The 23,169-nt window shown below is 41.7% G+C and overlaps 1 protein-coding gene and 1 long non-coding RNA gene across 4 annotated transcripts in view; one reads left to right on the top strand and one right to left on the bottom strand.

The window, feature by feature from the left end:
• The window catches only part of gak (cyclin G associated kinase), a 115,755-nt gene extending 110,940 nt beyond the window's left edge, over positions 1 to 4,815 (bottom strand). For 2 of the 3 annotated variants that reach the window (XM_062971542.1, XM_062971541.1), the window contains exon 1: positions 4,456 to 4,814. In XM_062971542.1, coding sequence (XP_062827612.1) covers positions 4,456 to 4,597 — 142 coding nt within the window. In that variant the 5' untranslated portion in view covers positions 4,598 to 4,814. Of the gene's footprint in view, positions 1 to 4,455 lie in introns of all 3 variants that reach the window. The other variant, XM_062971543.1, reaches the window with a different exon arrangement.
• Positions 4,816 to 6,796: 1,981 nt separating this feature from the next.
• Positions 6,797 to 14,201, top strand: LOC134296477 (uncharacterized). The gene is made up of 2 exons (XR_010003225.1): positions 6,797 to 6,948; positions 11,078 to 14,201. It is a non-coding gene; the product is annotated as an uncharacterized LOC134296477 (long non-coding RNA).
• Positions 14,202 to 23,169: the final 8,968 nt, after the last annotated feature.

The following is a 23,169-nucleotide window of genomic DNA, read 5'->3' on the forward strand; positions in this document are numbered from 1 at the left end:
TACCACCTAACAGGTGCCTAGAGAACAAATGTGACCCAAATCACTCTATATTGCAGCTACCATTAAAGTAAGAGAACAAAGGCAATTTTGTCCAAGCAACAGACATCGCTATAGGAGCAATACAAGTAACTGTATTTCTTCTAAGATGGCATTGAGTGTAAGATGCACACTAAATTCAGTACCATCAAAACACACACATATGTGCACATAACCTATGATTCTAAGAGATATTTCGGGGGGGGGGGGGGAGCATGTATTTGATCCCATCTACACTGCCATATAATACAATTTGAAACTGCATTATATGGCGGTGTAAAGGGGCCTTAGAATTGAAGGACAGTTATTGTGCAAGCAATTACTACAACAGAGTCTCACTTATCCAACACTCGCTTATCCAACATTCTGGATTATCCAACATATTTTTTGTAGTCAATGATTTCAAAACATCATGATATTTTGGTGCTAAATTTGTAAATACAGTAATTACTACATAGCATTACTGCGTATTGAACTACTTTTTCTGTCAAATTTGTTGTATAACATGATGTTTTGGTGCTTCATTTGTAAAATCATAACCTAATTTGATATTTAATAGGCTTTTCCTTAATCCCTCCTTATTATCCAACATATTCACTTATCCAACGTTCTGCTGGCCCGTTTATGTTGGATAAGTGAGACTTTACTGTATATCTCACTATACATCATAATTATACTGTTCAATTTTTACTCAACTCAATATTACTTTCAGGAAGATGTCTGAAAGACTAAATATTTATGCAATTACAAAAATCAAAAAGGAGTAAAATATTCAAGAGATTTCTCAATTCAAGGAAGTGCCTCCAAAGCCTGAAACAGAAGAATAATGCCTATGGGCCTTCTCTCTGCTGTACATATGGCTTGTGCCCCAGATTAGTTCAAAGAAAAAGATACACCCATTTTGCTCAAGCACCTTTCAATCTGTATTGTATGTGGAGGAAGGGGCATAGATACATACCAAGCAATCCTTCTGTCATATTTTAGTTTCAGAGCACTGTTTCTTCCTAACCCAAGAAAACACCAGATATGAATAAACACATTAGGAAGTGGGTTGTTGTATGTCTTTCGGACATTAGGAAGTCTTTGCCTACCGAACCCTCTGACTGACAAGCTGTCCCAAACACAAGCCAAAGTTGAACAACTCTCATCCCCACCTCCCGGCAGTTATCCTTTCCTCTCTTTCCCTTTGACACATACATTGGAAAGGAAGGGGAGGTTACTTTTCCATTCTGAACTGGGCAAATTGTGACACTCCAGATATTGGTGCCCTGAAGCTCTCAGGATCCCTCACCAATGGCTCTGCTACAACTACTAGGAGTTGTGGTATCGCAACATCCGGCTGACCACAAGTGGTTCATCATTGTTTTAATTAGTCTGTAAGTGCCCAGGTCAGTATCATTACACCTGCCATTAACATCAACACACAAGAATGTGTAAGTCAGGCTTCATTCCTTAACTCCAGACCAAGAAATGTTTGAAATGTTACATTTCTGTGTATCAAATAACTGAAGACTCTGAAGTCAGAACAGGAAAACAAGTAGGCAGACATTCTTATATCTCTGGAAACCAGTAACATTTTCTTGACCACAGAGCAAAGTGAAAAATGTGTTTTTAAAGGGAAAGCGGACACATATGTTAGGCTGTAACACCAGGACACCAGCTTTTTAAAAATTCTATTACAGTTCCATCAATATGACCAAAGGTTAATTTAAAATTAACAGGTAAGTTTGGGGTACTTAATTTTCTCCTTGGGAAATATTTGCCTTTTCATAAGCCATAACTGTGGTTGGCACTTTCTTCCTCCAGTCTCCTTCCTTTTTTAGCTGTCTCCCAAAAAAATTGCCAATTTTTCAGTGGTAATCCCACAGCAAGGGACTACTGGAAACTCAAGCAACTGGCAAAGATTTTCGAAGAAATAAGATTTTAAATCAAAATTTAAATACATATATAATACAGTAGAACCGTGTTGTTTTAAATGTGTCTTTGTCTTTATTTGCTTTCAATTAGTGTATTTCAACACTAACATCAAGTCAATACAGAGTTTAGTGAATGGTACAGTATTAGCTTTTTCATGGTGTCAGAAGCAAATTGAGGCAAGTCACTTCTGGTGTGAGAGACTCAGCCGTCTTTAAAAACGTTGCCCAGGGGACGCTTGGATTTGTTACCATCCTGCGGAGGGCTTCTCTCATGTCCCCTCATGGGAAGCTAGAGATGATAGACAGTAGCTCATCCCGTCTCATGGATTAGAACCACCTACCTTCAGGTCTGCAGTTCAGCCGGCACAAGGGTTTAACCCATTGTGCCACAGTGGCTCTTACAGTATTAGTCACTAGGCCAATTTTCAATTGCAACTCTCAGCCAACCAGAAACTACACAACTGGCATCTACTGTACCAATCCCAATGGGTGCCAAAGGTTAACTGAGAATCTATATTTCATTTTTATTCATGTAAAAAGTAAATAAATAACTAAAAGGGGGGGGGGGGGGAGACCGATCTGGCATCTTCTGATGCACTTTGTAAATGACTGTGTCTGTTGTTTTTATTACAGGATAATAATAAATAATAAAAAACTTTCCTTATATTCTGTCCTATCTCCCCAGGGGGACTCAGGGCGGATTCCAACATACAAAAGGCAAACATTCAATGCCCCCGTGAAACAAACAAATACCAATATAATAATCCCGCATAAACCCACATATGAGTTCAGTGTTAGAACCTATTTATTTGTTTATTTTAAACATTTATATTCCGCCCTTCTCACCCTGAAGGGGACTCAGGGTAGAGGATGACATATATACAGGAAGCGCTCTATGCCGGGACATAAAATAATTATAAAAAGGTAAAGGTTTCCCCTAAAGTTAAGTCCAGTCGTGACCGACTCTGCGGGTTGGTGCTCATCTCCATTTCTAAGCCAAAGAGCCGCGTTGTCCATAGAAATCTCCAGTTCATGTGGCCAGTATGACTGCATGGAGTGCCGTTACCTTCCCGCCGGAGCGGTACCTATTGGTCTACTCACATTGAAATGTTTTCGAACTGCTAGGTTGGCAGGAGCTGGGGCTAACAGCAGGCGCTCAATCCGCTCCCAGGATTTGAACCTGGGACCTTTCAGTCCACAAGTTCAGCAGCTAAGCGCTTTAACACACTTTGCCACTGGGGTGAATAAATTATAATTATAAATAATTATAAATATACACAAACATTAAAATCAGTTATATCTACTTTAAAATCAGCTACTTAAACCAACCTAACATCAATAAATCCACCAAAACATAAACAAAATTATATAATGACATAAAATCTAAGCATAAGACATCCACAATTAATTTACAGGGGCCAATTAAGGTTCACAACTTGATTGTGTGGCCAGAGATGACAACTGGGTTAACATATTGCCTCATCACACTAGAGCATGAATCAACTTTAAATACGGTTTCTGCCTTCTCTGCCTTCTGCAGAATTATGGGGTTTGTAGTTTGGTGAACCCCAGTGGCAAAGTGCGTTAAAGCACTGAGCTGGAGACCGAAAGGTCCCGGGTTCAAACCCAGGGAGCGGCGTGAGCGGCCACTGTTAGCTCCAGCTTCTGCCAACCTAGCAGTTCGAAAACATGCCAATGTGAGTAGATCAATAGGTACCACTCCGGCGGGAAGGTAACGGCGCTCCATGCAGTCATGCCGGGCACATGACCTTGGAGGTGTCTATGGACAACACCGGCTCTTCGGCTTAGAAATGGAGATGAGCACCAACCCCCAGAGTCAGACATGACTGGACTTAACGTCAGGGAAAACCTTTACCTTTACCTTAGTTTGGTGAGGCCCAGGACCTGTCTTGCTAAACTGTTTAAAGCCCCCTCCTTAAAGTGGATTTAAAGTGGATCCAAGCTCTGGTGTGATGAGGTCCACAGAGTGACCTTTGGCAATGGCTGATCTAGATTGCCATATAACCCAGTTTCTGAATCCAAATTATCCACTTTGAACCGGATTATATGAGTCTACACCGCTTTACAATCCACTTCAAAGACGATAATCCGGATTCAGAAACTGGATTATATGGAATAGGTGGGGCCTGTATTTACACTGTAGAATGAGCTGGGTTGGACGCCACCTTAAATGCCGTGAATGAGTCGAATGCTATGGGATCCTGGGAATTATAGTCTGACAAGGTCTTAGAGGGCAGGTGCCTCAGTAAACTATCAATCCCAGGATGCCACAGCCTTGAGCCATGACAGTTAAGAAGAGGCACAGGGGTTTGGTATACTCCTCTTTGGTATACCCTGATTGTTGTTTTAATTTTAAGGAGTTAATACAAATACACTAAACAACGAATTGGGGGAGCCTCTGGCCTCAGAATCCCTTCCTCAGTTGCGCCCCAGAGGCCTTCTTCCCTTTCTCTCTCCCTCCTCCTCCTCCTCCTTGGCCCACCTTCAGCGATGACCTTCTTGATCCGCAGCTTCATCTCGCCCATCTCCACCACTTGCCCCACGAAGTCATTCTGGTCCCGGCTGGCGGCGCCAAGGGAGCCCGGCCCGGCCAGGAACTCCAGCGCCGACTGAAACAGAGACATGGCCGCCAACCTCAAGCCCGGCGGCAGCGAAAGGCGATCTCGCCCGCCGGCCCGGCCAGGCAGGGGCCTTCTGCCGCTCCGGCCTCTCACTCCGCGAACTCCAGCCCCTCCCGGCCACCGTAGCCCCCCTCTCCTCTGGCCCGCGCCGAAACCATTTCCGCCAACGTTGTTCGTCAGAGGAGAGAGAAAGCGCAGGCGGACCGCCCACTTCCCCCTCTGGAGCCACGCCCCCTCCCCTCGGAATTCCACGCCCCTTTCTCTCTGTGAGCATAGATTAAAAGTATAGAAGTGACTACGCAATAGGACTGCGAGATATTTTCCTATTAAAAGATATGTTCCATATCTTTTAATAAGATGACTCAACCAGAGAAATCAGCCATAGCTGAGTACTTGATGGACCAACCTGGACATAGTATATTATTTGAGAACACAGAAATGCTTGACCACTCCAACAACTATCATGTCAGACTACACAGAGAAGCCACTGAAATCCACAAGCATGTGGACAACTTCAACAGAAAGGAGGAAACCATGAAAATGAACAAAATCTGGCTACCAGTATTTAAAAAAACTCAAAAATCAGAACAGTAAATGGGAAGCAACACTCTGAGGGCAGAGGAGCTCCAGGGACGGCTAATGACTCTGAACAAAGGATGCCCTCCAGGCAAGAGACAAACCTTTCCGATGCTAATTAAGGTGATTAACTGCAACATCCATGCTGACAGAGAACTCATCTCACACCCTGGACTCTCCACAGATATATATTAACCTTCCTTGCCTAGTTTCTCCATGCCTCACAACCTCTGAGGATGCCTGCCATAGATGTGGGCGAAACGTCAGGAGAGAATACTTCTAGAACATGGCCATACAGCCTGGAATACATACAACAACCCTGCTGCTCAGTCGTTTAGTCGTCTCCGACTCTTTGTGACCTCATGGACCAGTCCACGCCAGAGCTCCCTGTCGGCCGTCACCGCCCCCAGTTCCTTCAAGGTCAACAACCCTATGTCCCATTTAACCATAGCGGAGTGAGATCGCAAGAGCCATCCCGTCCAATGCAGGAAAAGCACAGCCAAAGCAGCCCTGAGAGATGTCCAACCAGCCACCTCGGCTTATATGAGGGTGGGAGGACTTCTTTTTTTTACTTGGTGACTGATTAAGGGCATGGAATTCCAGAAGACTATGTAATATGGATGAAGCTGGATTGCTGTTAGTTTTCCAGGCTGTATGGCCATGTTCCAGAAGCATTCTCTCCTGACGTTTCGCCCACATATATGGCAGAGGTTGTGAGGTCTGTTGGAAATTAGGCAAGTGGGGTTTATATTTCTGTGGAAAGTTCAGGATGGGAGAAAAAACTCTTGTCTGCCTGAAGCAAGTGTGAATGGTGCAATGGGCCGTCTTGATTAGCACTGCAGCTTCAAAGCTTGGCTGCTTCCTACCTGGGGCAATCCGTTGTTGGGGGTGATTAGCTGGCCCTGATTGTTTTTTTCCCCTAGAATTCCCGAGTTTTCTGAGTGTTGTTCTTTATTTACTGTCCTGATTTTAGAAAATTTTTTAAATACTGGTAGCCAGATGTTGTTCATTTCCATGGTTTCCTCCTTTCTGTTGAAATTGTCCACATGCTCGTGGATTTCAATGGCTTCTCTGTGTAGTTTGACATGGGAGTTGTCAGAGTTGTTCAACATTTCTGTGTTCTCAAATAATACTCTGTGTCCAGCTTGGTTCATCAAGTACTCTGCTATGGCTAACTTCTCTGATTGGATTAGGCTGCAGTGCCTTTCATGTTCCTTGATTCATCTTAACTTGCCCTGAAGGATGTTTCCTTTAAAGTCTCTTTTGCTGCATAACAGTTTGCTTTTAATTAATATGCCTAAACAGATGTGATGCATTCCACACATGCAATGGGTGAAAAACCGTGGCATTGAAAATAACACCCATGTCCAATTTGCATGCTGATGAAGATGTTCATACTGATGAAGTATCGCTCTATGATGTGAAAAGTCTATGTTTTCTCTGTTTTAGAACGGTGGAATCGCCTCTTCAGTGAGAGCGCAGGCGCGTTTTAGACCACGCCTCCTCCCGCTTTCGAGACCCCGCCCACAGAACAAGGCCACGCCTACCTACTTGTTTAGCCCCGCCCCTCCCGTCTTTCCGGTGTCGGAATGCGCCCGGCTGGCGTTGCTTGTTTTGGCATTCGCTTCGTGGGCGGGGCAGTCGGGAGGGGCTTCGGGGGAAGTGACGTCACTCTGCCTTGCCTGCCTGCGTGGGCCGCCTGGCTCCTGGACTTGCTTTCTTGGGAAGGGAAGCCACCATGGACTCTGCACAGGAAAGCTATCTCTATGGGACTGGAGGTTAGAGTTCGAATCTCCCCTCTATGACCTTGGGAAGGTCACACTCTCTCAGGCGAAGGCAAATCTTGGCCCTGCACAAATCTTGCCAAGGAACTCCCACGATCAAAGGCTGGACTTAGGAGACACAAAAATTACAATCTGCCAGATTAGACATAGTTGATCAGGCTTCTATAACAACTAATCCAATATCCCTAGATACCTCTAGAAGCAGTATAAGAATGGGCTGTATGGCCATGTTTCAGAAGCATTCCTTCCTGACGTTTCCCCTACATCTATGGCAGGCATCCTCAGAGGTTGTGAGGTATATTGGAAACTAGGCAAGTGGGGTTTATATAATAATGTCCAGGGTGGGAGAAAGAACTCTTGTCTGTTGGAGGCGAGTGTGAATGTTGCAATTGGCCACCTTGATTAGCATTGAATAGCCTTGCAGCTTCAAAGCCTGGCTGGCTGCTTCCAGTCTAGGGGATCCATTGTTGGGAGGTGTTAACTGGCCCTGATTGTTTCATGTCTGGAATTCCCCAGTTTTCTGAGTGTTCTTCTTTATTTACTGTCCTGATTTTAAATTTTTCAAATATTGGTAGCCAGATTTTATTCACTTGAAACCATGTCCACTTTCTTTCTTCTCTATCTTCCAAGTTCACCATTGGCTCTTAAGGCCGGTATGATTTAAGACCCATGGATACTCCTTTTCTCCTCCAGGCATTTTTCTAGTCTACTGTAAATAAACCATTTTGACGACTACATGTTACATGAACTACACTATATAACAAAATTTGGAGGGAAAAAAAATCTGTTCCTGGTTTAAAAGTGTTATTTCCTGTTTAATTGTGCGGTACTTATTTTGAAAGTAGTTGTCACATTCCAGAAACTTTGTTTTTGTGGCTGCCACAAACTGTGTTGAATTGGTTGAGACTTATCAGATAAGGAGCCTCCGGTGGCTCAGTGTGTTAAAGTGCTGAGCTGCTGAACTTGCAGTCCGAAAGGTCCCAGGTTCAAATCCGGGGAGCGGAGTGAGCGCCCGCTGTTAAGCTCCAGCTTCTGCCAACCTAGCAGTTTGAAAACATGCAAATGTGAGTAGATCAATAGGTACTGCTCCGTCTGAAAGGTAACGGCGTTCCATGCAGTCATGTTGGTCACATGATCTTGGGAGGTGTCTACAGACAATGCCGGCTCTTCGGCTTAGAAATGGAGATGAGCACCAACCCCCAAAGTCAGACACGACTGGACTATATTCATTGAAAAACTATCGCAAAATATGCTGCAGGACAGTTTAATAAACTTTTTCTATGTTTTTATGATAAAGCCAATTAAGAACTGCCATTTATAACCCAGGAACAAAAATAGTATTATATAGGAGTAAAACCAATCAGTTTGCTTCCTGTGCTTCAAAAAAAAAAGGGGGGGGGGTCTAAAAAACGGAATTACATTAAATTCATCCCCAACTTTGTTCTTGCACTGGAGATATATAACAGTTTATTTTAGCGGCCGCTGTGGTGTTATTGAGATGGTGGTTCTCACTAAGGGGCTCAGTCTGAACATTAAAAGAGCTATTCAAAGTACTGTACCTATTGGAAGACTGGATTCAGGGCCTTGAGAAGTTCCCTGTACAGTTTGAATGAAATCATGGTGCAAATTGATTGTTCCAGAATGAAACCTTGGTTGAAGGACTGCCTAGCTAGCACCTTGTCTCGTGTGACCTTTCAGTCATTGCTATTGCCACAAAACTGTTGCTGCCTTTGGCAGGATAGTAAAGCTGTGGATCACAGTGTAGGAGCATGTTCCATGTCCCATCGCCAATGAATGGGATCATACAGAGGGGGTGGAAAGTAGTTGCTGTCTGAGAACATGAAAAACTGCTGCCATTCATAGGAAATTATATCCAGCTAATTGGATTAATTATAGTTGATCTATGATAAGGTGATTTCATCTGTTCCTTGAGCCAATGTAGGGAAACAGTTTATTAAACTAGGACTCAACCACCCAAACCTATTGGCACGCGCTCTCAGCCTCAGAAGAAGGCAATGGCAAACCTCCTCTGAACAAATCTTGCTAAGAGAGCCCTGTGATAGTGTCATCTAGGGTTGCCATATGTTAGAAATGACTCATCAGCACACAAAAATAACAACAGACTATTTTTTGGTAAGGATGTAAGAGCAAATCTGAACACATTGTAAGGTTTGCCTGTAGTCTCTTTTGAATTAGGTAAAGTAAAGGTTTTCCCCTGACATTAAATCTAGTCGTGTCTGACTCTGGGGGTTGGTGCTTATCTCCATTTCTAAGCCAAAGAGTCAGCATTGTCCGTAGACACCTCTAAGGTCATGTGGCCGGTATTACTGCATGGAGCGCCGTTACCTTCCTGCAGAAGTGATACCTATTGATCTATTCTGCCAAGTTGGCAGAAGCTGGAACTAATAGCGGGAGCTCATCACACTCCCCAGATTCGAACTGCCAACCTTTTAGTCATCAAGTTCAGCAGCTCAGCAGTTTAACCTGCTGCGCCACTGGCGGCTCCAATTTTTGAATTAGTAATGTACTGTTCCCCATACAAAAAGTAAGACGTTTTGTATATGGTCAAAGCAACGGGTTCTCTTTTCTCAAGTTTTTACACTTTGGAAAAACTCTCCACAAGATTCAAAGCCATCTTCTTTAGGTGCCAGATTTTTTTGAAAGTACACTCCTTGAAGTATCGAATTTAAATATCCTGATAGATACCTCCACTAAATATAGACTCTCCAACAAATTCCTGAATTCTCACTTGAATTAGGAAAGGGCTATTCCCTATACAAAATACAAAAAAACAAGCCATTCTATATAAGATCAAAGCTTCTTCACTCTCAGGTGGTACCCCCTCCTCAATGTTTTCAAACTTAGGGGAAAATCTTCACAAGCTCCAAAGCCATCTTCTTTTTTTAAAAGCAGGGTTCCTGATGTGCCTTGAAGACACATAAGATAGAGTAACAAAGGGATCATCAATCCTGGACATGATCCTAACCAATAAGGAGGAGCTGATCATTGGAATCAATGCAGTGGGTACTTTTGTGTGATGGTAGAACTCATTGTGGGACAAGGCAAATAAGAGTACAGTACAGCCAAACACAAACTTTGGATTCCAGGAATTCTGAGATAAAGATCATTTGGTCACCTGCAGGCTTGAACTCACTTAGGTTAACTAGGTGAATCCTGACTCACTGCTTATCAATCTTCATTTGCAACCAGGAAATCCTGAAATCCAAAGTTTGTGTTTGGCTATACTCTTCTTTGCCTTGCCATTCTGACATACCCGCAGAGCCACTTGCCAGAGGACTTGAGATAAAGAAATATTATCTCTCTCTACAAGACAGGCAAAAAAAAAAAAGAAGAAAGAAGACAATTCAGGAAATCTGTCATCCTGACCTCAATACCAGGAAAAACATTTAAACTGATTATATAGAAGTCTGTTTCCAAATATCCTGATGACAATGCAGTGATGAGTAGGAGCTACCATGGGTTTAGCAAGAACAAATCCTGCCACAAAGAAGAGGATTTAGGCTTACTGTCTGCTGCGTCAGATGGTCAAAGTGTTTTAAATTATATTGGGGGGGGGGGGGTAGATTTCAATTAAATGTTAGCAAAATTTCTTGACAGTGTAAGTGGTTCAGCAGTAAAACAAATTGCTTAGAGAGGTGGTGAAAGCTCCTTCCATGTTAAGTCTTCAGAAAGATGCTGGGCAGCTCTCTGCAAGAGATGCTCTACCTCAGGCATCCTCAAACTGAGACCTTCCAGCTGTTTTGGCCTCAAACTCCTAGAAGCTCTTGCCAGCTTGTTCAATCATCAGGAATTCTGGGAGTTGGAGGCCCAAACAGGTGGAGAGCTGCAGTTTGAGGAGGCCTGCTCTACTTGGAGATCCTGCATAGACCTAGAGGTTGCATCTGATGGCCTTTAGGATCCCTTCAACTTTATGATTTTATTGATTATTTACACTCCAACACCTATCACTTTGTCTTTCCAAAGTCAAGCAGTCACAAAGCTTTTACTTTTCATCTGTAAGAATACAGAATGAGCCAGTGACTTCAGGCATTATGCTAGGAGGTGGTTATTTTATTGACAGAAAGCACCACTTAGTTTAACCTTGTTGCTGCTTTCCGTTTAGTTCTTCACCTGAGGCAGAAAGATGTTTTGGACCACCCCTGATTACATGGAAGAAATGTGACAGTCTCTCAGTTCACCATTCAACTGACATGCTGAAAGAAAACAGAAGGAAAGTTGTGGGTCCAGTAACAGAAGCAAAAGCAGGTCACGGGTTAAAGGCTAGTCTGGATGGGCCCTTAGTGTTCCTTCACTTTTGAAGTGAGACCATGCCATATATTATGTGTGGAGAATAATCCAATCCTATCTGATTTATCCCACAGTTACAAGTCTAAACTACTGATAGATGCTGCACATACATACACAAAATATAAAGTCATGCATACACCAGGTAAAAGTAAGGATTGGGAATCTATGTGGTTTCAAGAGGTGTTTGGAGCAACTGAAATCTTGCTATACTAGCAAGAACCACTAAACAAGGGCCCGGGCTGTGGCGCAGGCGGGAGAGCAAGCCAGCTGCAATTAACTGCAACGAATCACTCTGACCAGGAGGTCATGAGTTCGAGGCCGCTCGGAGCCTATGTTTGTTTGTCTTTGTTCTATGTTAAAAGGCATTGAATGTTTGCCTATATGTGTAATGTGATCCGCCCTGAGTCCCCTTCGGGGTGAGAAGGGCGGAATATAAATGCTGTAAATAAATAAATAAATAAATAAACGGCTCCTATAGAAATGGGCAGTGAAGCTGCTACTAATGGGAAACATTCATTTGATGTATGTGATGGGGGAATACTTAATTATATCCAAACTATGTGACCCCTTCTCCCTCTGGGCCATCGAAACCTAGTAAACCCAATTTATAATAAATAAAGGAATGAAAGGAGAACTAAAATTCAGATTGACTTGACTGCACACTCCCCAAAGACCCGTGGAACAAAATTGTCTAGAATTCAATCAGTTTCCCTTTATCTTTAATTTTCTTTTCAGATACTTACATGGCACACATTTTCATTCTCATCCAGGGGAGAAAGATACATTGTAATTATTGTATTCTCTAGGTTTTTTTTTTTATTTCTCCACTCATCTCAATACTCTGTGACTTGTATGAGTAAAAAAAATGAGATCTCTATTTTTCATCCTGCAATAGTTCAGTTTTTTCCTTAAATATTATTTATAAATTGCAGACCTTCGTTGCCAGTGTGATGTCTCTGCTTTTCAGTATTTTATCGAGGTTGGCCATTGCTCTCCTCCCAAGAAGTAAGCGTCTTCTGATTTCCTGGCTTCAGTCTGCATCTGCAGTGATCTTCGCATCTAGAAATATAAAGTCTGTCACTGCCTCCACATTTTCTCCCTCTATTTGCCAGTTGTTAATTGGGCTGGTTGCCATGATCTTGGTTTTCTTGATGTTTAACTGCAGCCCGGCTTTTGCACTTTCTTCTTTCACCTTGGTGATAAGGCTCCTCAGCTCTTCCTCACTTTCAGCCATCAGAGTGGTATCATCTGCATACCTAATGTTGTTAATGTTTCTTCCCGAAATTACAGCCTTCCATTCCCTTGGTTTTTACATATATGAATGGAGCAAATGTAAAAAGGAATTCCCACCCATTTACTTTTCCAGAATTGAAGAATGCAGAGGGGGAACTACAATTGCCGCAACTCTTCAGAACACCCCAATAAGCTGAGGGAGGGCACATCCAGACAATGCCCAAAAAGTGCGCCCTCCCACGTTTTTATGTGTGGCATTCAAACATTTTGTTTTGTGTCCAGGTGCCCTGCCAGAAAGTCTGGCAGGGCATCTGGACACCCCTCCCCCAGAAAAGTGCAGGGTTTTTGACACATGTGCGGACTCTAATGCTCGATTGGGCTCGCATTGAAGTCTTGTGTGGAACCAACCAGATAAAGAGGATTTTCCTGGTTTGTTTGAAACTATTGGGATTCCATCAATACCAACAACAACAACAATAATAACTTTATTTTTATACCCCGCCTCTATCTCCTGAAAGGGGACTCAAGGCGGCTTACATGGGGCCAAGCCCGAATAAAAATAATAGCAATATAAAACACTACAATAGACAAGAGACACGCACAATTATAAAAATTTAAACATTACCCAATAAAACAAATGACAAAAACTGATAAAAACATGGATTAAAATGGAGAGGCTGTCAAAGTAGACTGGGTAAGGTGCACCATATAAATATTGTAAACACGAGGTGACTGATAAAGTGCTGCAAATTCTTGGAAGTGCAAATTAGGATGGGAGTAGACCAAGCAAGCAGAAATACTGGACTCAAATACTTGTGATGCTGGAAGACATTGTTAAGGTGAAACTTGAGATGAGACTGGAGTTGGGAATGCTCAATGATAATTTAGAAAGAACATTTGGGGGGAAAGCAACAATATATGATAACTACTGCAAGCATTATGTATGCTCAGAGATGGAAGGAACCAGTTATTCCAACACAAGAAGAATGGCTAATGAAGATCTGAAAAATAGTGGAAATTGATAAATTTACTATGTTGATTAAAGAGAAACCTCTAACTTTAAGAAAGATGGGGACAAACTTACTATTTTTTCAGCATGATCAGCAATGGGATGCATGAAGTAGTAGAGTTTTACCTAAAATTGAAGTATGATTATATTGTAACAAGGGACAGGGCTCCTGTACATTTAATGGTTATCTAGAATAGGAAGTTTAAGGGCCCTTCCAGACAGACCCTGTATCCTAGGATTAGATCCTAGGTTTTCTGCTTTAAACTGGATTATATGAGTCTCCGCTGCCAGATAATCTGGAATAAACAGAAAACCTGGGATCAAAACCTGGGATATAGGGCCTGTCTGGAAGGGCCTTCAGCTAATGCAACTTTCATGGAAACTAAAATTCCCTCTCTGCGACTGTATCCACACTACAGAATTATCGTAGTTTGGCACCACATTAATTGTCAAGGCTCAATGCTATAGAATTCTGGGATTTATAGTTTGGTGAACCATTTACCCTGCTCTGTCAGAAGGCTCAGGTGCTACAACAAACTACAAATCCCAGGATTCAGTAGGATGGATCCATAACAGTTACAATGGTGCCAAATGGCTATAATTCTGCAGTGCTAAACAACTATTAAAGCTCTCATGTCACCTGACAACTCTTTGCCCAACATGCCTTTTGGGTCAATAAAAACAATAAAGCTTATAATATTTATAACATTTCTGAATGTTATTTCCTTTTATTTATCAACTGTTTGGAAAGATACTTTTAATATGAGCACAAAGCATTTATTAATGCAATGTTTGTCACAATATTTCTAGTGTTCTTGTGTTCAAGTTACACTGTGTGCTGTTTTCTTTATGGAGATGCAAGAGTTCTTCAAGGAAACAACGTTATTTATTAAATAGCTAAGTTAATAATTTGTGTCCTGCATGGAGCTCTCTCTAGGGATAGTTTTCTCTTTCCAAGTGGTGAGTTAAGTTTTCCTATACATTTAAACCTTCCCAGTAACACACTCGGAGAATTGTGTCTATTTTGCAATTGTCCTAGTTTTTGCTCCAGGGAAATAAACAGGTTCTTTTTTTACTAGACCAAAACTCTCATGTATCGGCCTGCCTTTGCCAAGGATTTTGCCACCCAGTGAGTTGCATACGATGCCAAGTGATCCACTTTGGAAAGTCCTTTCCACAAAAACTTCCCATGGGCTTCCCAGCCACCACCCAAATCCATAATTATTTTTCTGCCAGTCAGGCCAGCATCACACCTTTAAAAAATAAAGTAAATTATTATTATTATTATTATTATTATTATTATTATTATTATTATTATTATTATTATTATTATTATTATATTTATATTCTGCTTATCTCCCCTGTGGGACTCAGAGCAGATTACAGGGTACACATACAAGGCAAACATTCAATGCCTTTTTAATACAGTGAACAACAATGACACACAATATACAGACAAAGGTAAGGCCTCCCGTTTCATCTCCAGTGTCTGGAGGTGATGCTCAACTCCAGCCATGGGGAGGTGCTCTTGTTTCATTTTTCCATGCCAAGGATATCTTCGATTGTATTGCCGACATGTCTGCATGGGGTATCTTTTTACCTTTCCCATCAAGGCAGTACCTACTTATCTACTCACATTGCATGCTTTTGAACTGCTAGGTTGGCAGAAGGTTGGCTTCGAACTGCCAACCCTCTGGTCAGTAGATTTCCTGCAGCTAGCGGTTTAACTTGCTGTGCTACCGTGGCCCCATAAATATATCAGGACATTGAGTTAGCAATCTATATGAATAAAAGTCAAAATATGTATATGTATGTATCTACCTATGTTTCTATGTTTGTATGCATTTTTTAAGATGCTCCCACATCCAGAGATCCCTGTGACTCCCACCAATAACAAATCTGGACCAAACTTGGCACACAGACCCCGCAAGGCCAACTTTAAGTTCTGGAAGGGTTTGGCATGGCTGCGGCGGGGGGGGGGGGGGGGGATGACAGGGTATGATGGGACTTATAGTTAAGCTATATCCAAAGAGCACTGTAAACCTCATTGGCAATGGATCTCAACCAAACTTGGCACACAGACCCATCACGACCAATTTTAACTACTGGTGTGGTTTGGGGGCAATGTTAGATGATGATGAGAGTTGTAGTTATAATAATAATAATAATAATAATAATAATAATAATAATAATAATAATAATAATAATATTAACAACTTTATTTTTATACCCCGCCTCTGTCTCCCCAAAGGGGACTCAGGGCGGCTTACACGGGGCCAAGCCCGAATAAAAACAATCTATATATATAAAAGAGTGATGGCATCACGGCAATTCACAAAACAACAAAAGTACAGGCCCCCCAACCTCAAAATTTGACAACACAACCCATCATCCACGCCTCAAGGTTGATACAACAAAAAGAAAAGAAAAATAAAGTCCTAATTAGAGGGAGAGCAATATTTTTTTTATCCAATTGCTGCCAGTTTAGAGGGCTAATCTCTGCCCACTTGGTTGCCTAGCAACCAAGGGACAGCCAGGTTTCAGTTAGGGGACAGGCAGATTTAGGCCTTACTTAGACTTCTTCCACAGATTATCTAATTTGCACTGTATTATATGGCAGTGTAGACTCAAGGCCCTTCCACACAGCTATATAACCCATTTATAATCTTATATTATCTGCTTTGAACTGGATTATCTTGACTCCACACTGCCATATAATCCACTTCAGTGTGCATTTTATACAGCTGTGAAGAAGGGGCCTCATATAATCCAGTTCTGAGCAGATAATATAAGATTAGAAATATACAGTAGAGTCTCACTTATCCAACGTAAACAGGCCGGCAGGATAAGTGAATATGTTGGATAATAAGAAGGGATTCAGGAAAAGCCAATTAAACATCAAATTAGGTAATCGTTATACAAATTAAGCACCAAAACATCATATTATACAACAAATTTGACAGAAAAAGTAGTTCCATGCGCAGTAATGCTATGTAGTAATTACAGTAGAGTCTCGCTTATCCAACACTCGCTTATCCAACGTTCTGGATTATCCAACGCATATTTGTAGTCAATGTTTTCAATACATTGTGATATTTTGGTGCTAAATTCATAAATACAGTAATTACTATATAGCATTACTGTGTACTGAACTACTTTTTCTGACAAATTTGTTGTCTAACATGATGTTTTGGTGCTTAATTTGTAAAATCATAACTTAATTTGATGTTTAATAGGGTTATCCTTAATTCCTCATTATCCAACATATTCGCTTATCCAACGTTCTGCCGGCCCGTTTATGTTGGATAAGTGAGACTCTACTGTACTGTATTTACAAATTTACCACTAAAATATCACAATGAATTTAAAACACTGACTACAAAAACATTGATTATGAAAAGGCAGACTGTGTTGGATAATCCAGAACATTGTATAAGCGAATGTTGGATAAGTGAGATTCTTCTTTAATATGAAATAATTACTGGGATAGAATAATGCAGAACAATATAAACTCTAAAACCAGGACAGTAAATAAACGGGATTCCCACACAGGAAACAATCAGGGCCAGCTAACACCTCCCAACAAAGTATTCCCATCATCAAAATCAGGCAAATCCTCTATTTTCTCAGGGCCACAGACAGTAGAAGCACATAAAATATCGCAAACAACACCACTCTGAAAACAAGGGAATTCCAGACAGGAAACAACCAGGGCCAGCTAACACCTCCCAACAAAGTATTCCCATCATCAAAGTCTGGAAAATCCTCTGTTTTCTCAGGGCCACAGACAGTAGAAGCACATAAAATATCGCAAAGAACACCACTCTGAAAACAGGGGAATTCCAGACAGGAAACAATCAGGGCCAGCTAACACCTCCCAACAAAGTATTCCCATCATCAAAGTCTGGAAAATCCTCTGTTTTCTCAGGGCCACAAGACAGTAGAAGCACATAAAATATCGCAAAGAACACCACTCTGAAAACAGGGGAATTCCAGACAGGAAACAATCAGGGCCAGCTAACACCTCCCAACAAAGTATTCCCATCATCAAAGTATGGAAAATCCTCTGTTTTCTCAGGGCCACAGACAGTAGAAGCACATAAAATATCGCAAACAACACCACTCTGAAAACAGGGGAATTCCAGACAGGAAACAATCAGGGCCAGCTAACACCTCCCAACAAAGTATTCCCATAATCAAAGTCTGGAAAATCCTCTGTTTTCTCAGGGCCACAGACAGTAGAAGCACATAAAATATCGCAAAGAACACCACTCTGAAAACAGGGGAATTCCAGACAGGAAACAATCAGGGACAGCTAACACCTCCCAACAAAGTATTCCCATCATCAAAGTATAGAAAATCCTCTGTTTTCTCAGGGCCACAGACAGTAGAAGCACATAAAATATCGCAAACAACACCACTCTGAAAACAAGGGAATTCCAGACAGGAAACAATCAGGGCCAGCTAACACCTCCCAACAAAAAATTCACTCAGGGAGGAAACAGCAAGGCTTTAAAGCTGCAAGGCCATTACATCCTAATCATTTTTCCTAATTGCAGCATTCATACTTGCCTCCAACAGACAAAAAAAACCAATCAGAAATATTGTATATTCACAACCTTTAGGAAATAATATCCCCTGATGGCGCAGCGTGTTAAAGCGCTGAGCTGCTGAACTTCTGGACCGAAAGGCCACAGGTTTGAATTGGGGGAGCGGAGAGAGCCCCCACTGTTAGCCCCAGCTTCTGCCAACCCAGAAGTTCGAAAACATGCAAATGTGAGTGCATCAATAGGTACTGCTCCAGCGGGAAGGTAATGCCGCTCCATGTAGTCATCCCACATGACCTTGGAGGAGTCTACGGACAATGCCGGCTCTTCGGCTTAGAAATGGAGATGAACACCAACCCCCAGGATTAGACATGACTGGACTTAATGTCAGGGGAAAACCTTTACCTTAACTACCACCAATTCCTCAATACTTTATTTTCCATACCACCATACTTCGCCACAGCAACGCGTGGCCGGGCACAGCTAGTAGCAATATAAAACACAACAATAGACAAAAAACATGTTCCCACACATCCTTATGCATTTTCCAATGGGCCCATTAATAAAATCCAAAACCAAACAATTACTACTTCTAATGTTTATCCTTACAAAATACCCAACCCAGGCATTGTCATGTACCTACGTTAGTCATAAATAAAACTTTATCCCTTGAGACTCTTAAAACAACTTCTTTGGAGGCTTTTAAGCAGAGGCTGGATGACCATCTGTCAGGGTACTTTGAATGTGATTTTCCTGCTTCTTAGCAGGGGGTTGGACTGGATGGCCCATGAGGTCTCTTCCAACTCTATGATTCTATGATTCTATGATATACAGTACCTCGCTAAAATGGCAGGTTCCAGTCCAGTCCACCATCATAAAATGAATATCCCTTTTTAAAGCAAATTACAGCTCACCCCCAACCCCCATTTGTCGGTGCATATGAAAGCCTGAATATATATTCACACTATGATTTATTAAGTGTGCAATAATACTGGGCCTAATTTCTTAAGAAAGGAAATAATATATTTTAAAATTGCCAGAATGTAACACTTTTTAGCACAGTGTTGTAGTTCACCCACAACCAGAGAAACAGTGACCTCCACCAATGATGGACCTGGACCAAACTTGGCACACAGAACCCCCATGACTAACTCAGCCTACTGGATGGGGTTTGAGGGGACTGACTCACCATAGTGGGAGTTGTAGTTTACCCTACAATGAACCATAGTGGCAGTTGTAGTTTACCGATGATGCATCTAGAGCAAACTTACCCAACATAACACACTGTAAGTACTGATGGAGCTTCTTGGGGTTAACCTGTCATGATGTCAGTTGTAGTTAATCCACAACCTTATGCATTTTGTACAATTAAAAATTGACTTTTTCAAATAACCTGGGCAATGCCGGGTACCCAAGCTAATATATATTTGGGGGGGGGGGGGGGAGAGAGAAAGGCTGGAGTTACACTTTAAAATATGTCTGTTCCAACATACATACAAATTCGACTTAAGAACAAACCTAGAGTTCGTAACTTGGAGACTGCCTGTATATATATTCAAATAACGTTGTTATCTCAATGAGAAGTAGAAAAATGATGCATATAATTATTAATAAACTAGGAACTACAGAAGACAAAAATCTCCACCTTTTTATATTTATGTGGTTTTAATTCCTTTCTGCCTTTTTTAGTTGTTTAAACCAGTCTCCTTTTTACGGTTGAAGATTAATTTTTAAAATCTTTCTTTCATCCAGACTCCAGAATTCAGCCCAGGATAATGACTTCCTTCCATCCCAGTTGAATCCATTCATCATATTGTACAGAAACAATTTCCTCAAAATATCAATCCAGAAAAGAAGCAGATTATTATATTAGCTGTGCCTTACGGTAAATTACAGTTCTGTTATGATAAATTGAACGACACACTCCCAGAAAGAAATTAGGCAAAACACCTATCTAGATTATGAGGTGTTTTTTTCTTTACAACATTGCCATCTGCTGATCATTTATTATCACAACTGCTATGCTGAAGAAGCACAGTTTTATTGTACATTGTGTTCCTTCAAATCCTTTATGGCATGATACGTATTATATACGTGATGCAAAAAGAAAATATGTTTTCCTGTAAGACAAGGAACAGTAGTCTATTAGAAGTTTTTTAAAAGACATTCTCCTACTGCACATGAGTTTGGCTACACAGATGCAATTGTTTTGGCAGCAAAAAACTAAAGGAAAATCCAAGCAAAGGCCAAGGCCGCAAGATTAAAACTAATTGTGATTTTAATTTTTTTAATATCCTAACAAAGCTTGATAAGACTTTTCCAGAAGTAATTAATTCACACCATTTTCTATAATGCTTGGGAAGTATTTCATTGGCACTGTTACAATATTGGGAAAATAACTTGTAACATTATTTGCTGCTTTGATTGTTGTTTTTTCATTCCTCATTGTGGCACGACATATGTTTGATACAAGACTGACAAAATTTGAAAATCTCTTATCCATATGACTCTAAAATGCCTTTTAATTAATTTGTTTAGTCATTAATAGCCCACTTTTCTCCCATGTGGTGCTAATAAGAAACTACTACTTGTTGCATCGATAAGAAACTTCATTCCCATTACTATGTAACTTTTGAAGCATTAACTTTATTACAACTTTCTTATTTCCACAGTTGTAACTCTTTTGTTGCAAGCTCCATGTTTTGCTGTATCTACTTAAATAAAACACTCAGAATAGCCGTAAATCAGATGTTTGTATAATAGTACAATACCATGTAATTCCTTAAAGTGAACATTTGAATGTATCTACACCGAAGCAATAGGATGCTTTTCATAGGGATGTATGATTCCATTGCAATGAAATGAGTCCAGAAAAGCCAGTGACTGAAGAGACAGAGGCCCCTTCTATACTGTCAGATAATTCAAGGTTATCAAAGCAGAAAATTCACATTATCTGAATTGAACTGGATTATCTTAGTCTCCACTGCCATATAATCCAGTTCAAAACAGGTAATGTGGATTTTATACAGCTGTGTAGAAAAGGCCATAGAGATTTTTTTTATTACAAACAGCCTATGGGCTGCAATTCATCTGCATTTGCCCTGTGTACATGCGTAAACACATGCATAAATCTGCTCCCTATCTCTGTAGAATTAAGAGTAGTAGTAGTAGTAGTAGTAGTAGTAATAAATATTTATATGATGCTTTTCTCCCACAATGGGTACCCAAAGCAGCTTCCAACATGTTAAGAATACAATACAAAATCAAACAACAAATGATTGTATAAATATAAAACATTGTAAGCAATCAAGCTGAAACATCAATAGGCATTTAAAACAATATACATTATTATATTGTTGGAGCCTCCAGTGGCCTAGGGGATAAAAGCCTCGTGACTTGAAGGTTGGGCTGCTGACCTGAAAGCTGCCAGGTTCGAATCCCACCCGGGGAGAGTGCGGATGAGCTCCCTCTATCAGCTCCAGCTCCATGTGGGGACATGAGAGAAGCCTCCCACAAGGATGGTAAAACATCAAAACATCCGGGCGTCCCCTGGGCAATGTCCTTGCAGACGGCCAATTCTCTCACTCCAGAAGCAACTCTGGTTGCTCCTGACATGGGAAATTTTTTTTATTGTTCTGTAGTATTTTATTGCACTTACCACCCAGTGAAGGTTGAACCTTCTCGTCTCTTCAGCATAAGGTTTATTTGAAGGCTTGTTTGAATAGAAAGATTTTCAGCTGTTGCTTAAACCAATGGTTCTCAACCCGGGGTCCCCAGATGTTTTGGCCTACAACTCCCAAAAATCCCAGCTAGTTTACCAGCTGTTAGGATTTCTGAGAGTTAAAGGCCAAAAACATCTGGGAAACCCAGGTTGAGAACCACAGGTTTAAATGATGGTAGGGAGGGTGCCATTTTGTTCTCCCTTGGGAGAGTATTCCATAACCGTGGAGCAGCCACCGAGAAGGTCCTCTCTCCCATCACTGCCAACTGTATTTAGGATGGTGGCGGAAGCGAGAGTAGGGCCTCTCCTGATGATCTCAGGGTTCGGGAAGGTTGGTATGAAGAGATTTGGTCGGATAAGTAAGTTGAACTTGAACCGTTTGGGCTAGGGCTTTAATAATAAAAACCAGTACCTTGAAATTGGCTCGGAAACAAAGTGATAGCCAGTGGAGGTCCTGTAGCAGGAGGATGGTGTGCTCCCTGTGTCCAGCACCTGTAAGCAAAGTGGTTGCATCTCTTTGAACTAGTTGAAGCACTCTTCAGGAGCAGCTCCACGTAGAGTGTGTTAAGTGAGATGTAACAAGGCATGGACCACCATGGCCAGATCTGGGTTCCCAAGGTATGAGTGCAGCTGGCACACAAGTTTTAATTGTGCAAAAGCCCTCACAGCCACAGCAGACATCTAGGCCTCCAGGTTTAGTAATGAGTCCAGAAGGACCCCCAAGCTGTGGTCCTGTGATTTCATGGGTAGTGTTTACCCATCCAGCACAGGATGCCACCCTATACCCTGATCTGCCTTGCAACTGATCAGGAGGACCTTTGTCTTAGCTGGATTCAATTTCAATTTTTTTGTCCTCATCCAGTCCATTACTGTTGACAGGCGCCATGTCAGAGCCTGAGCCACTTCCTTGGTTTTTGGTGGAAAGGAGTAATAGAGTTGGGTGTCATCTGCGTACAGATGGTATTGAAATCGACCGCGAACTTTTGGGAAGTTTGCCCCAGTGAGGGGAGACAATATGATCCCAACAAGGAGGGATCGCTACTTTGGCGAGCCGGGGAAGCCCAATCTATCAGCTGTCAGTATCAAACTCCAAAACTCCAGATGATCTCTCTCAGTGGCTTCATGTAGATGTTAAACATGGGGGAAAGTACAGAGACATGTGGAACCCCACAAGACAATGGCCATGGGGTCGAGCAGGAGTCCCCCAGTACCACCTTCTGAGTCTGTCCCTTCAGGAAAGAATTGAGCCACTGTAGGACAGTGCCCCAAAGTCCCAGCCAGGCAGCCCAGAAGGATACCTTGGTCAATGGTATCAAAGGCCACTGAGAGGTTCAGGAGAACCGACAGGGATACACTCCCCCGTCTAGTTCTTTGTGTAGATCATCTACCAAGGTGAC

The sequence above is a fragment of the Anolis carolinensis genome, chromosome 2 (genome assembly GCF_035594765.1).
Source record: "Anolis carolinensis isolate JA03-04 chromosome 2, rAnoCar3.1.pri, whole genome shotgun sequence".
In the NCBI taxonomy this organism is placed as follows: Eukaryota; Metazoa; Chordata; class Lepidosauria; order Squamata; family Dactyloidae; genus Anolis; species Anolis carolinensis.